The sequence below is a fragment of the Actinia tenebrosa genome, unplaced genomic scaffold, assembly GCF_029948245.1.
Source record: "Actinia tenebrosa isolate PJP-AT-01 unplaced genomic scaffold, QUT_ActTen_1.0 PGA_scaffold4__44_contigs__length_22323623, whole genome shotgun sequence".
NCBI lineage: Eukaryota > Metazoa > Cnidaria > Anthozoa > Actiniaria > Actiniidae > Actinia > Actinia tenebrosa.
The window spans coordinates 5,385,789-5,400,120 of record NW_028292581.1 but is presented as its reverse complement, the minus strand read 5'-3'; the positions used below and the strand labels follow the sequence as shown (position 1 = coordinate 5,400,120).

The 14,332-nt window shown below is 36.0% G+C and overlaps 1 protein-coding gene across 1 annotated transcript; it reads right to left on the bottom strand.

Annotated features, from left to right (window-relative positions):
• Positions 1–10,448: 10,448 nt before the first annotated feature.
• LOC116298345 (bis(5'-adenosyl)-triphosphatase ENPP4) lies at positions 10,449–13,140 on the bottom strand. The gene is made up of 2 exons (XM_031706758.2): positions 12,403–13,140; positions 10,449–11,485 (listed from the first exon to the last, which is right to left on the bottom strand). Exons 1-2 carry the CDS (start codon positions 13,087–13,089, stop codon positions 10,790–10,792), a joined length of 1,383 nt encoding a protein of 460 aa, XP_031562618.2. The 5' UTR covers positions 13,090–13,140; the 3' UTR covers positions 10,449–10,789.
• Between the last annotated feature and the right edge of the window lie 1,192 nt (positions 13,141–14,332).

Below are 14,332 nucleotides of genomic sequence, written 5' to 3'. Positions count from 1 at the left end.
ATGATAAAAGCAACCAACGGTCGAATATATAGAAACAGATCAATGGATGTATACTGAGAAAACCACCATAAACGACGTCGACGTCACTTTGCATTGGCTATTCCGAGAATGAAGTCTTTATTTTTATCCCTATATTTTACATTTGTTTTCATTTGATTTGTTTGTTTGTTTTTGTTTTTGTTTGTTTTGTTTTTTGTTTGTTTGTTGTTTTTTTTGGTTTTGTTTTTGTTTTGTTTTGTTTTTTTCGTTTTGCACTGTATTTGTAGCTTGTTTGTTTTGGTAAAAATGTAAAAGAAAATGTAGAACCATCAGTTAATAAAAATCTCTTTGACTACGAATAACGTCATTGGAATTCTGCTGAATATATAGCGAACATATTTTCCAAAAATACACATTTTTGCTTGCTTTTCTTAATAATAGTTTTTAGTGTTAATAATCAATGGCTGCCATAAACATATGGCATCCATGGTTCACTTGCTTTAGTTAAATAATTGAAAAGTTTACTAAAACATTTTAAAAATTTCTATCAGTCCGATTCGCATTCCTTCTATTTTTCGCATCACTTATTTTCTACTTGCTCTATCCTTGCAGTAGTTTGCTCTTTATGGTTGTTCATTTAGAAAACATGGTCTTTATAATTAGTACCTACAATTGAGTTCCAAATTCCTTATTAATAATTTACTATGAAAGAAGTTCTGCTATTGAAGGTCCATTCTCTTCATTCAATCGATACGGTTTCAAGAGGATTGAGTTCATTTTCAAAGGCTCCGTCGATAGAGGTAATCATTGCAACTGGTTTTTTCATGTTCTTTTGCAGCACTTTCCTTCACTTTCTTATTTTCTTCTTTGTATAATTGTGATTACTAATTTGGTGTAAACAGTTTTTGATTACAAAGGTGACAAGGAAGCAATAAACTGGTTGATGCAATGACATTTTGATAATGACTAACGGTTACACATTAAAAACAAATTGACCTACGGCGCCGGCAAAAAAAACTCACGGCAAAACAATATTACTTCCAATCCTATTCGATCTTAGAAGACATTCTCGATCTCCTTAGGGTTTACAATCTCTTATCTCCTTGGTGCTATAATACAAATGATCGATTTTTTTTCTTTGATAACTCGATCACTCCAATGCAAAACAAAGTTTTTACAATTTTGGGTGAGTATTAGAAACCCAAGGTGTCGTTTTTTGACTGGTCGTAGGTAAACTTACTGGTTAACTGAAAATCAAGAAGCTCCATTCAAACGATGAAGGCAACACGCATCTTCTTTTTTGTGGTAATCATTGGACTGATGGTGAAAAATGCCACTATGAAGAGCAATAGGAAAGAAAAGAAAAAAGGTAAATATTGAATTACTGGGGAAATTTTCTTATCATTGCAAAAATTTTGGTGATTTTTTTTTTTTTTTTTTTTTTTTACAAATGACTGTCGTAATCCTATTCAATCCTAAATTTCATATTTCAAGTAGAATGTAAAAACCCGCATAAATAAGAACCTAAATCTTAATAACCTATTTTCCCTTAAGAACCACTTTAATAACCTGTTTCAGGCTAAACCTTCATAGCAGGTTCTTATTTTATCAAATAGAGGCAAAATTAAAAATTTCTAAATCAAAGATAATAAGCTCTACGAAGCAACGGAAAATGAGAAAATACCCTGGTAATATCATTCAGGTAAACAGTATTTCTATACAAATTATATACATCTTTGTAAAACAAATTATTCTGTCTCTTCAGTGAAAATACTACATGACAATCTCAAGTAAGATTTGCTCATTTGGAGAAAATTTATGCATAATTCATATCAATGATAGACCACACCTACCAAAAACGAGTCGCTTTTTTTCTCTGTTTAGGGAACTAAATAGCCTAATTTTTTTGTCAACACCTAGAACCTTTTTAGGCTAACTTGGAAATTATAGGTTCTTAGCACATACCAGCTTGTGTACTTCCTAAGAACGCGCGCGCTCATTGGTTAATTGGACGCGAATATTGTACGATATTCACCTCTGAATCTCGGAATATTGAGTCGGCAACAAAATGGCATCTGCCGGCAATCGTTTTGCTACAATTTCCGATGAGGAAATTGAAAAAATGAAAGTAAATACCATTCCTATCAATACTATAAAAAGGCAACGAAGTATGGCCTAATTGAAGCTTTGCTAAACGTTTTGCTAAAATTTTTGCGTGAATTTGTCACGCAAACTAAAAGTTTCTGTTCGTTTGTTTTTATTGAATTATTGTATTTAAAAATAAGTTACTCTGTACACAAATTGGTATACGCTAAAACAATTATTCGCCTCAGGCTCAGTGAATATGGAGAATATTTGCCTCGTCGCTCGAAGACACGCGTCTCGGTAAATACCATAATATTGCCATCTGAAATAGGTGGAAATCTGATGTTAAACAATAGATCTTTCGATCCAATAAAGGAACGCTATTATTTGCACACATACATCATGTCACATTTCCATACATCTTGAAACAAACAGCATTTGTGTATCACAATGAAAACCAGAAATATATACGGGCCCATATATATTGATAATAATGTGGCATTTTTTCATAATTAGCGCACAAGAAAAAATGGCTTCAGTGAATAGTAAAATGAAATAGTTTGCCAGGATTTGTATGGGGAAATATGTTAATGCATTGGCATTTTTCCAAGCAAACAAGTTCTATGTCATGGTTATATTTCTTTTTTCCCCTTAATACTCTACTGGGCTGAAGCTTTATATTGCCACAAAATAAAGGTTTGTTGGAAAGATAAAGGAAACAAGATTTCTATTTTCTTGGAAAAGAATCAAAAAGAAAACAATTGGCCTGATTTGTGATATATCGTTATCAATGCAACAGATCATCACGCACAAGGCTCCAAGAGAGTTGTAACCAACAAGCCCACCACCACCAACACCAATACAGGTGATAACGCATTTGCCAATGACATCAATCAGTGTCTTTTCACTGCATGGACAACCACAAGTAACCCTATAAGCGGGGTGCTAAGTGGACCAGTCCAATGTGGAGGACAATGAGGAACAGCCGTGCAGCTCTGTTATGGCACAGCACCACCTGTAGCACAATTTGCTGTTTGCTACAACACCAACACACTAATCCCAGAGTTTACTGGTCACAAAGTGAGCGCGGACATCAAAGATGGTGGAAGAGACTCTGAATGGAGGGCAGATCAAGGGAATTTTGGTAATGCTTTCGTCTGTGTAAATATTGCGTAATGTTGGGGAATATGCCTCCTAACTCACGTCCAAGCCAAATTATCGTCCGATATGAACCCTTCAGCATTTATACCACTCCTAATTCACCTGTTTAAATTCCAGCGGTCAATAAACATACCCTGATTTTACTGGTACTTTAATGTTTTCAGCCCCAAATCCACAATCAGCCATCGCAGACTATGACCCCTACAGCCAAAAAGGGCTCTACGACAACTATGATATCCAGAAGCAATTTTTCTGCGCCAAGGGACACCTGACTCCAAATGCGGACTTCGCTGACGATCAGCGTTACTTGACCATGATAACGACCAACATTGCACCACAATGGCAAAATTTCAACAGTATGAGTTGGGCAGGACTTGAGAAAGCTGTTAGAACGTATGCACGAAACAACAAAATTGACGTTTATGTCTTCACAGGAGTTGGTAAGCAGCATTCAAATCTATATATTTACAAGTATTAGTTTAGTTCTTTTTATCGTTTAATTGTCTATAAAAAAAACTAAAATTTTAAGCCAAAACTCGTCACATAAAGGTCGCTGAAAATGGCATGGAGCGTTTCACAAAATGATGTCACTATTCATCCACCAATCAGCGCGCCAGCAATATTAAGCTTAGCTACAATCTGATGGAGCCAAAATTCGTTGAGAGATTAATATTTACGTCTGAGTTCGATATGTAATGCTACATTTCCTTTTCAGGTGGTGAAGCAAAGAATTCAACCGATAATGTCATCAAGCTCAACAAAAGAGTTCTGGCACCAAAATGGTACTGGAAAGCTGTCTGCGATCCTGTGGCCAAGCAGTCTATAGTATTTGTTGGGGAAAATAGCATCGGTATCGTAAGTAAAGAAAAAGTTGTTGGGTGTAACGGCATAAATCAGACAAGAAACTCAGGAATAGTATACTGCTATAGTTTGGAAGGAGCTCGTAGTGCGCACCCGGATTTTAAATTGCCCCAATTTAGCAATAATTGTAATCCATTAGAAAAAGGTAAATTCATGGATACTTTAATAAAATCTGCTTTTAAGTAGTAAAACAATATATTTCTTAATCGATGTGCAAGCTAGATTAAAGCAAATAAACTGACGTATTCAGCGCCTGATGAAATGGTTATTGCTTGAGAACAAAGGTATATCAGGATACATTTGAGATCAGATGAGATGACGCCTATCCCCTCCTGATACCTTAAATCTCCCCTATAATGGATTGCGGATAATTCCCTTGAATGCTGCAGTATCCCTTGCTTAAGCCTTTGGGTATCAGTACCAACCCTGTAGGAGGTACCCTCGGTTCCAGGGGCTCACGAACTTAGAATATTGAGCTAGAAAGTGATCACTCGGCTAAACGTAAAATGACTTACTCTACTATTTTCAATTATTTGCCATTTGCGTGACACTCTTACAACTTATACATCACTTCCATAGAGGTCTTCTCTGATTTCCTGAACTGTCATGTGCACTCAGATATGTATTGAAAATAAGATAAAACTAAAGCGCACAAGAGCCGATTCTCTGATCAAGTGACATTTTCGACTTAAAACATTTTAAGCATTTTACGGATTATCATACGATGCAAAATATATACGTTATAGGAAACGTCTTCAAAACAGGAAGCAACAAACAAGAAAAATCTTCAGACTGTTGGGGAATACTACTTGATCCTTATTCCATTCTCCTCTCAATCCTTCCGGTCCTTAGTAATATCCTTAAAACTCCAATAAATACTTGGTAAAAATCAACGAGGATCGCGTTGTGAAATGCGAGTCCTGTATTGACATTGACTTTTCAAGTGGGGTTATCGTTCTTGAAGGGAAAAAATACAACTCCTGTGTGTTTTCTACCGAGAGATTAAAGCCCACCGCAAAGACCGTGTATAACATGGATTTCATATACAGAGGATCCCATATTCAGAAAAAGAAATGACAGCCATCTTTGATAGTCTCATGAGTGCCATAGCTTTTCGGCGATTGTCAGTAAAAATTGTGACCAATCTATTTATGGGAGTGATTTGTTTTGTCTAAGTACCAGATTAGCTTGGTATAAGAGAGATATCATTTACAACTAGGCCTTTATTTTATAAGCAATTCACTGTCATTGAATAGCATTGAAACGTGAGCGCATCATGACTTTCCCACAATTTTGAAAAAACTGGGGCGCATGGCCCAATCCATCGCAAGACAAGATGCATGGAATGACTGTCAATACAGTTGAGTCGGCCGTCGAAAATTCTCTAGTGTTTGAAGTATTGTAGTATTTTCAATATTTGTTTTAAAAAGCAAGGCTAATCGGCTCAAGCCTATTCTAAATGGAAGCAATATTCGTTGCTGTTCCAGCAATGCTGTCAAATCGAGAAAAGGTGTCGTCTTTACCGTGTAATTGGCACTTGAACGACTTACCGTTATACTCTCAAAAGATCTGTCAAACGATCAATCTTCATATACAGTGTTCAACTCTCTCTACAGTCGTATTTTGCATTCTAATTAGATTCATATTAATTTGCTTGTAAAAAATATGGATGAATTTTTTCTTTTTTTTAATTTTAAATTTGATTTTTTTTTTTTTTTAATTTTTTTTTGCTAATAATGAACTAGAAATTCATGATCAGCTACCACTTTGAGCTGTTTTCCGGATAAATAAAACTGATAGACACATTTGACTTCCTACACAGCTATACTTCTTCAGCAACAACACTTTTTGGGATCTCTCTACTAAAGGTTTTCACTCAATAATAGGTTTCTTTACTATAAAACCCTAGCTGCCATGATTTACGGCCAGGGTGACATTGAATATGTGTGTGGCACTATAGATGACAGAGAATAATTTGTTTGACATCAATTTCTGAAATAAATATTTTAATATTTATTTCAGTTTTTAAAGAAACTTTCAGTCAGTGCAAGAATTGTCTTTTTCTTTAGCCAAGAAAAAAAAATTGGTTGATGCCTTATTATTACTAAAGACTGTTATTATTATTTTTGTAATTTCAAAAGTTTCCAAAATAGTCAAAAAGACGGAATTTTATGCCCTTGACTAGGCAAGTAAAACTAGTGACCGGCCAGAGAAATCCCAGCTCCATTGAATGGTTTCTTTGTGTTGAAAGACTTTTTATTACATGGTAGCAGGTCATATCGAATATGTCACAGCTGGGTTGATAAGGAATATGTCATCTTGTGTGGGTTCTGTTCAGTATTTTTATAGATAAAGTCTTTGCATTTTTTTACTAACTTGTTTAGCTAAACAATGCCGACACAAAGTTTTGGATAACATACACAATGATAGCATTACATACACGTGCCTAACAAAATAGATCTTCCTTCAGAGGTTATTAATAATCTTTGAAAACTTAAAAATTCAAACAACAATTTAAAAACAAATATTGTCCAAAAATTGTCCGTATTTTTGATCTTTTAATGATAAAGATGAGTTTAGGACTTAGTTTAGTTCTGATGTTCTTGGCGATACTCAATCTAGCAGATTGTCACAGCCCCAGCACGGGACATGATCAAGACGACCAGCTATTGCAGATATGGGCAATGAAAAAGCTTCTGCGATCTTTGAACATGAGAAATGAAATCCCACTTATGCTTAAGAAAGGATTAAAATTTGCTCGCTTATCCAACGGTAAGAATAGCCAAAACATATACTTGATTGTTGTGACTGAAAAGCCCATATTGGGAGTTGCAAGAAAAGTATGTATGTATGTATGTACGTATTCTTCGTATACACTAGGAAATGTTATGTTTTATAGGAGAATCGTTTCTTAGTCAATGCACTAAAGCATGTCATTCTGACCCTGCTGCAAAATACTTTTTGAAGTTGCGACGCTGGTTATTATGATTTTCTCACCGCTCTTTTATTTTTTTATTTACAAATACTGATGTTGATGCACTCGAGGTAAAAAGTGAAGTACACAGACTCCGATACCTTGAAAAAGCATCATCAAACATGGCGATAGATTGCGCAACAAGAATGCCTCTTCGGAATGTGAAGCACATTACAGTGTTGCTAGTTGCAGTTTATTTATAGTATTTCGCTGCATACCAATTAGGACGAACATTGTACCTTTCTTTAAGTGATCTAGCCACCCACCGAGTCCGATCCCTCAACCAATCAATCAAGACGACAGTCAACTAATGCATTCACCACCTTCCATACATCATTGACCAAATATAAAGTATTCAAATGAGACTACAAGGTAGTTTCAAAAGATCATTCAAATTTGAACTCTGAAGCCTCGGTTGAATGCTTTGTATTTCACTGAAGTGAATTCAGCCAAGCCCGCCGCCCTTGAAATTTAATCGTTCTTACAATCAGCCACTCATCCAATTTTTTAGCTGCAAATAATGTTGTCATTGTCACTATTTTAATTCAATCTTTTTTAATTAATTCTAATTTGAATTCTTTCGTATACATATAGCCACAATGAGACAACGTCGATCGTATCGACGGCGCTGCATGAAGACGATAGAATGCTGCAAAGTCAGCTACATATTGAAGTTTAGAGCAATTGGATGGGACTGGGTCGTAGCACCACCTTCGATGGAGATAAATAAATGCCTGGGTGTGTGTACTGGACGATCCATGTACTCACGTGCTCTATTGTCACTTTTCAAAAGGAGTCTCATACAGCAAGACGAACTCCCATGCTGTAGACCGCTGACTTTAGACAGTCAGTCTATCATAACGATTAAAAGGAACGGTAGAATAGCTCAAAAAATGCTAAAAAATATTAGAGTAAATCAGTGTGCTTGTAGGTGATGTTGAAATATGGTAAACCTTTTCCGTATTTCATAGGCCTCTCGATTTAACAAGTAGTTAATATTTACAAGGACGGAGGGAGTCACTCGTCACCAACCTCTTTACTACAATCGCTTTAAACAACGGCAGCTTCTTCGTAAACAATGGGAAGATAGGTACTTTGTCTAAGCACCTGATTGTTCATCGAAAACTATTCAACCTAACAACTTGAATCAGAAATACTCTATTATTTTCTTTCGAGAATCAAGGCAATTGAAATTTTGACAGCTGGCACACTTCATACGCCTGCTTTTTCCAGCATTCCTTTTTTTCCAGGAAAAGAGGTCTGAAGCACATTTATATACAAAAGAAAGCAGCTTTGTACCTGTCAGCTTTTAGCAAAGAAGACGCAAATATATAGCTGTTGCAGTTACAAGTTTTAATGAAAAACGAAAATAAAGGATTATATTCTAGCTTGTCCTGGCTTGCATCAGTAAATAGGGCAATTTACTTTATCATCCAAACCACTCAAAAATCATGCTTGTGACATACAGACAAACACACTAGAAGCAACAACCCCTAATGTTAACAGATCTATCTTATATTATGTAAACAACGTATCAGGAGCAGCAAAGCCACCAAAACCGGAAGATGCCAATATATTGATGGCATTCCAACACAAACAATGCTAGTACTATCCGAACAACAGATTCTAGTAAATAGAGTAAATACAGACTTATCTAATGACTACAGCCCATAATCAGGATAACGCCACAAGCCCATTAGATGCTACCAAACCCATCATCAGGGTAACGCCACAAGCCCATTAGATGTTTCCAAGCCCATCTTCAGAGTAACGCTAACAAGCACCAAGCACATTAGATGCTACCAAGCCCATCTTCAGAGTAACGCTAACAAGCACATTAGATGCTACCAAGCCCATCTTCAGAGTAACGCCAGCAAGCACAGTAGATGCTACCAAGCTCATCATCAGAGTAACGCCACAAGCCCATTAGATGCTACCAAGCCCATCTTCAGGGTAACGCCACAAGCCCATTAGATGCTACCAAGACCATCAGGATAACGCCAATAAGATTATTAGATGCTACCAAGCCCATCTTCAGAGTAACGCCAGCAAGCACAGTAGATGCGACCAAGCTCATCATCAGAGTAACGCCAGCAAGCCCATTAGATGCTACCAAGCCCATCTTCAGAGTAACGCTAACAAGCACCAAGCACATTAGATGCTACCAAGCCCATCTTTAGAGTAACGCTAACAAGCACATTAGATGCTACCAAGCCCATCTTCAGAGTAACGCCAACAAGCACATTAGATGCTACCAAGCCCATCATCAGGGTAACGCCACAAGCCCATTAGATGCTACCAAACCCATCATCAGGGTAACGCCACAAGCCCATTAGATGCTACCAAACCCATCATCAGGGTAACGCCACAAGCCCATTAGATGCTACCAAGCCCATCATCAGGGTAATGCCAACAAGCACATTAGATGCTACCAAGCCCATCATCAGGATAACGCCAATAAGATTATTAGATGCTACCAAGCCCATCATCAGATTTTAACAAGCCTATCAGCAGATTAACAGCAATCATCAGATGACTAAATGATAATACACATATCGGTATCCAAGACCACCAAAAGGAACCCTGCCCCCTATGCTAACAAATTCATTAAGTTATTGAAGTTATCAAACCAATCAGATCTCAAAAGAAAACCAAAAATCCTCCCGATGCCAGCAAACCAATCAGATGACAAGAAATCCACTAAGAACCATCTATCAAATGTTAAAAACACTATCAAATACCAACAAACATTACACATGCCATGAAGTAAAAAAAGGCCTGAATACTTCCTTTCTTATAATTTCCCTGAAACGAAAAATATTTCCAAGGAAAATTTATTTTTTCACACCAAACAAGAAATTTATTCTTTTATCAAAGTTTAAAGCAAGAGTACCACTTCACAAAACTTTCAGAATTTAATAGATTTATTAATAGATTTATGCAAGTATGCATTTTAATAACTCGAAGAATTCTGTATGGATATAGGTATTTATAATTGAATTACAACTTTTTTTCAGTACATAATTACAAGATAATTTAAATAATTATATGTATTAATTTAATCAATTAAATGTATTCATGACCCTTCTGTAATTTTAGTGTTTATCCTGAATGAATTTTAATCATTTGATGATGTTTGATTATAACCATTTTATATTTACTATTAATATTTTAAAAACAATACTATGTATATGGGAAACTTCAATATGTAAATATTATTTGGTGTAAATTCTTGTTTGCTAAAAATCCTGAATTAAGAAAAGTGTGATAATTTTAAAAATAAAAAAAGAAGTGAAGGACTTTACTGGCATCATACAGCAGGAAGGGAAGCATCTATCAAACTACCAAGAGTCTGGATTAATAATTTGTATGAGGAAGTATTGCCTCCGAATTTAGAATACTTTTATTAGAAATAACATATAGTATTCCTTACCATTTATGTTCACAGGATATGGGGAAGGAGATTGCAAAATGTTAGTGCAAGATTTCTTTGGGTGAACAAGTCCAGTAGTATGTATTCCTACTGTAATTTTCAAGACATGTAGTTTGCAAGTCTAAGTTCTAAGAAGTATGGGCCACGTTTAAAATTAATCATGTGTGTCATATAATACAGAAACATATTTAGTACCTTTCTGTAAGTATATTAACAACTACAGTACAAAGTCTACAGTAGACAACCAACATTCTACCAATATTCTACAATAAGGATATAATATGGTAAGGAGTAATTTAGGAAAAATCTGTTAATTCTGGCCCCAAATCATAAATGTGCCCATAACGACTCATCTTACAGTGATGATCAACACAAAATGAAATTATACCATAACCCATAAGAAAGATGACAAAAAAAGCAATGATAACAAGTACAATAAGCAGTGTATAGTTACTACCTGTTTGTATCTCATTCCGTAACAGCTGCTGCACGTCCGCCAGAGAACCATTATTTGGTGCTGGTTTAATACCCAGAATATGGCACATCAAGGGATAAATATCTACATTTTTGAAAGGTTCTGATAAATATCCACTTTTGAAAGCTGGCCCATGAGCGATAAAAAAAGGATGCATTGATTCATACTTGTTACTATACCCATGGTTACCCTTGTCTTTGAACTTGACTTTCCTGGACAAAGCTACACTCCAGCCTTCTTCCCCAACTACTAGTATAGGCATAATACGTCTGTTGTTGGTATAATGATATTCCATAGGAATGGCTTCTTTTTTGTAAACTTTGATGTGAGAGACGTTTTTCAGACGGTTGTATATATTTTCTTTATAGCCATTTTTTGGTTTTATTAAAGTAAATGAATCCCATTCTTTTGCTGTTATAGGGACATACCATTCTGAAGGTACATAATCTTGTAAATATACTGTATTGTTTACAGATATTTCAGTCATTCCATGGTCACTGGTTATGATTATATTGATCTGGGAAAAGAAAAATTCACATGTCAAACAGACCATTCGGCATGTGAATTATAATAAAAGTTAGTAAAAAGATAAATCTTTGTGTATGATATATTCTTTATGCATTTGCAAATTGCAGATCATTGATCATGAGTTCCAAATGACGTACAGCTGTAAAAGGTTAAAGGAAGATAATATATAATTATGAAGGGGATACATTTAACAATTTTTGACACTGTTTTCTTTGGTCCTGGTCAATAAGTGTTTTGTTATACACCAAGTGCTGAAGGGGACACAACAATCATTTGATTTTTTTATTATTTGAATTTGAAAAACTAAGAGAAACTACATTTCCAGTGAAATCACTTCCAGTATTGATATTCCCAGGGAATGTAAATGTAATGTTGACTGCTCAAAATGGTTGCCAGTGAAATTTTATGCCCATCCAATCTTGGCTAATGAAAAGAGACAAAAAATTGACTTTGACACTTGTTATATAACAATATAACTTGCTATAAGTCTGCAATGAATATATTGTAATGACTTCAGTAACTTATGTTCTTGACTGGCAAATCATTGCAACCTCCTTTATAAAGCACAAGCAAACATGGTTATTTTGGTTTGAATGACAACTGTTAACTTTCTAAATGTTAATTGATATTAGTGCTGTGGGGAGTAGGGGTGGTGCTGGAGGAGGGAGGGGGTGTTTCAATGACTGGAGAGAAGGTCAAGTTCATCACTTTCTAAATGATAATTAATATAGGTGCTGGGAGGATGGAATGGTGCTGGAGGGGGGAGGGGGTGTTCCAAGTTCCATCCAAGTTCCATCATTCTTGAGGAAGGTGTGAGATGTCTTGACTACCATATCAAATTTATTCACAAGTCATAAGGAATGGCAATTAGTTTATCCAAATACAGTCAACCTTCAAAGCTCTTACCTTGTCAAAAAGTCCTTTTGCTTTAAGATGGTTTATTAAATACCCAGTGACATTATCTGCAGTACGAATAGCTTTAACAACCTCTTTTGATTCTGGTCCATATGTATGACCTGAATGATCTGGTTCTTCAAAGTATAATGTTAATAATGTCGGTGGATTTTTTTTGGTAAGCAAATCGACGACTTTATCTACTCTGTCTCTATAGGACAAATTATGGTCGTATTTCAGATAATATGTCGGATATTGGCCTCTTATTTCAACGTTCGAACCAGGCCAGAATACAGTTCCACTTGTGCCTCCTGAGTTTTGGTTCGTGATCCAAACTGGTTCACCACCATTCCACCACCTTGGTTCAGTGTTGTTCAAATAAAACCAGGATTTGAATTCAGGGTCATACATAGTGTTAGCTACAATGCCATGGCTTTCTTCATAAAGACCCGTCACTATTGTAAAATGATTAGGGAAGGTCTTTGTAACGAAGGCATTTTTAACGTACTTAGCTTTGACACCAGTTTTAACGATGGAATCAAAGTTAGGAGTTTCAGTTTTATCCATGTAGTCCCAGCGAAATCCATCGAAAGAAATGAGTAAAACCGTAGATTTTGAGTTAATCTTGGCACCAAGTGAATTACATAATAGTAATATGAGCAAAGTTAATATTATAATTGATTTTATGGCTTGTTTCATGGCGAACTGGTATGTTTGGTTTAGGATTGTCTATAACTTTCCGCCATGACAGTCAAGTGGAACAATATTGACTAAGGACACAGGTAGCCCAATGACAATCAAAGTTAGCTCGTTCCAAATTCCTCTCGGCTTCAAACGAAGATGCGCGCAGGTCTATTTCCCGCCAAAAAGCTTTAGTATTATTACATGAAAAGAGAATCAACATTTTGGCGTGTACGTTCTTTCTCGTCAAAATGTAGAGAAATAAGAATTTTTATTATATGTATGAATATATAATAAATATATATATAGACTTGATTGCAAAAAGGTTGTAGTATACATTTATGCACTATCTAATGAGATGCAAGATATCAAATGAGATGCAAAATTTAAAAAGTAACACATTTGGTCTTCTTTATCTTCTATTGTATCAGAGACACAAGTATTGCGCAAAGTATAGTTAAAAAAGTATTTTCCACAAAATGTAGTGGCTAAGCAATCGTATTTTTAAAAGCATGCTTTGCGTTCTGCATCTCATTTGATATATGTATAAATGTATATTACGACCTTTTTGCAACCAAGTGTATATATATTATGAGTATAAAGAAATTTAGTTTTCTCTAAAATGTCAAAGCAATCAAGTTAGCCTGTAGAGTGTTTCAACCGGCCTGGTGGCTCTCGCTTCCTCGAACTTCCGATCATCAGGCACGGACACATACCTAGGTGCCCTCAATATATATAGATTGCCCTTGCGATGGACTCTAGATTCATCGATCCGTGTTAAGCCTTGCTAATGTCGGTAACCCAGCACTCTTCTTTGCAATTGGCGAATGATCATAAGCCACACATTCAGTTCACTGGACAAGACTGAACATTCAATCGAGGCTGCAAGTCATTATCAAAAGATCATTACTGTTAGTAATTAATAGCCTAGGGCCTTCAACTCGATCGGGTGAATAAAAATGGTGCGGGAAGGCCTAGCTGGTTATATAGCATATCACTGAATAAGCTTGCCCCAGTGACCATGTGCACTTATTCTGTTAAGGTGACATATTCGGCGGTCTTCCTTATATACATATGGCTGCTTCATTTCAACTGAGACTGGTACCAACGGTGGTGGATCCAGGGGTGGTTCCATGAAACCCACTTGTAGAACCCTATGACGCTGATCATGTTCAAAAGAATGAAATTGGTCGACCCCCATTGTGTGAAGCTGCTTGCACCACTTTTTCTGCGTTGCGGCCATTTTGGAACCACCGCAATG

Bases quoted from the DNA above. Each gene is read 5' to 3' on its own strand.
- LOC116298345 (XM_031706758.2), bottom strand. From the start codon at position 13,089: ATGAAACAAGCCATAAAATCAATTATAATATTAACTTTGCTCATATTA. The intron at 11,486-12,402 runs GTAAGAGCTTTG...TTCTTTTCCCAG, and splicing joins CAAAAGGACTTTTTGACAAG to ATCAATATAATCATAACCAG.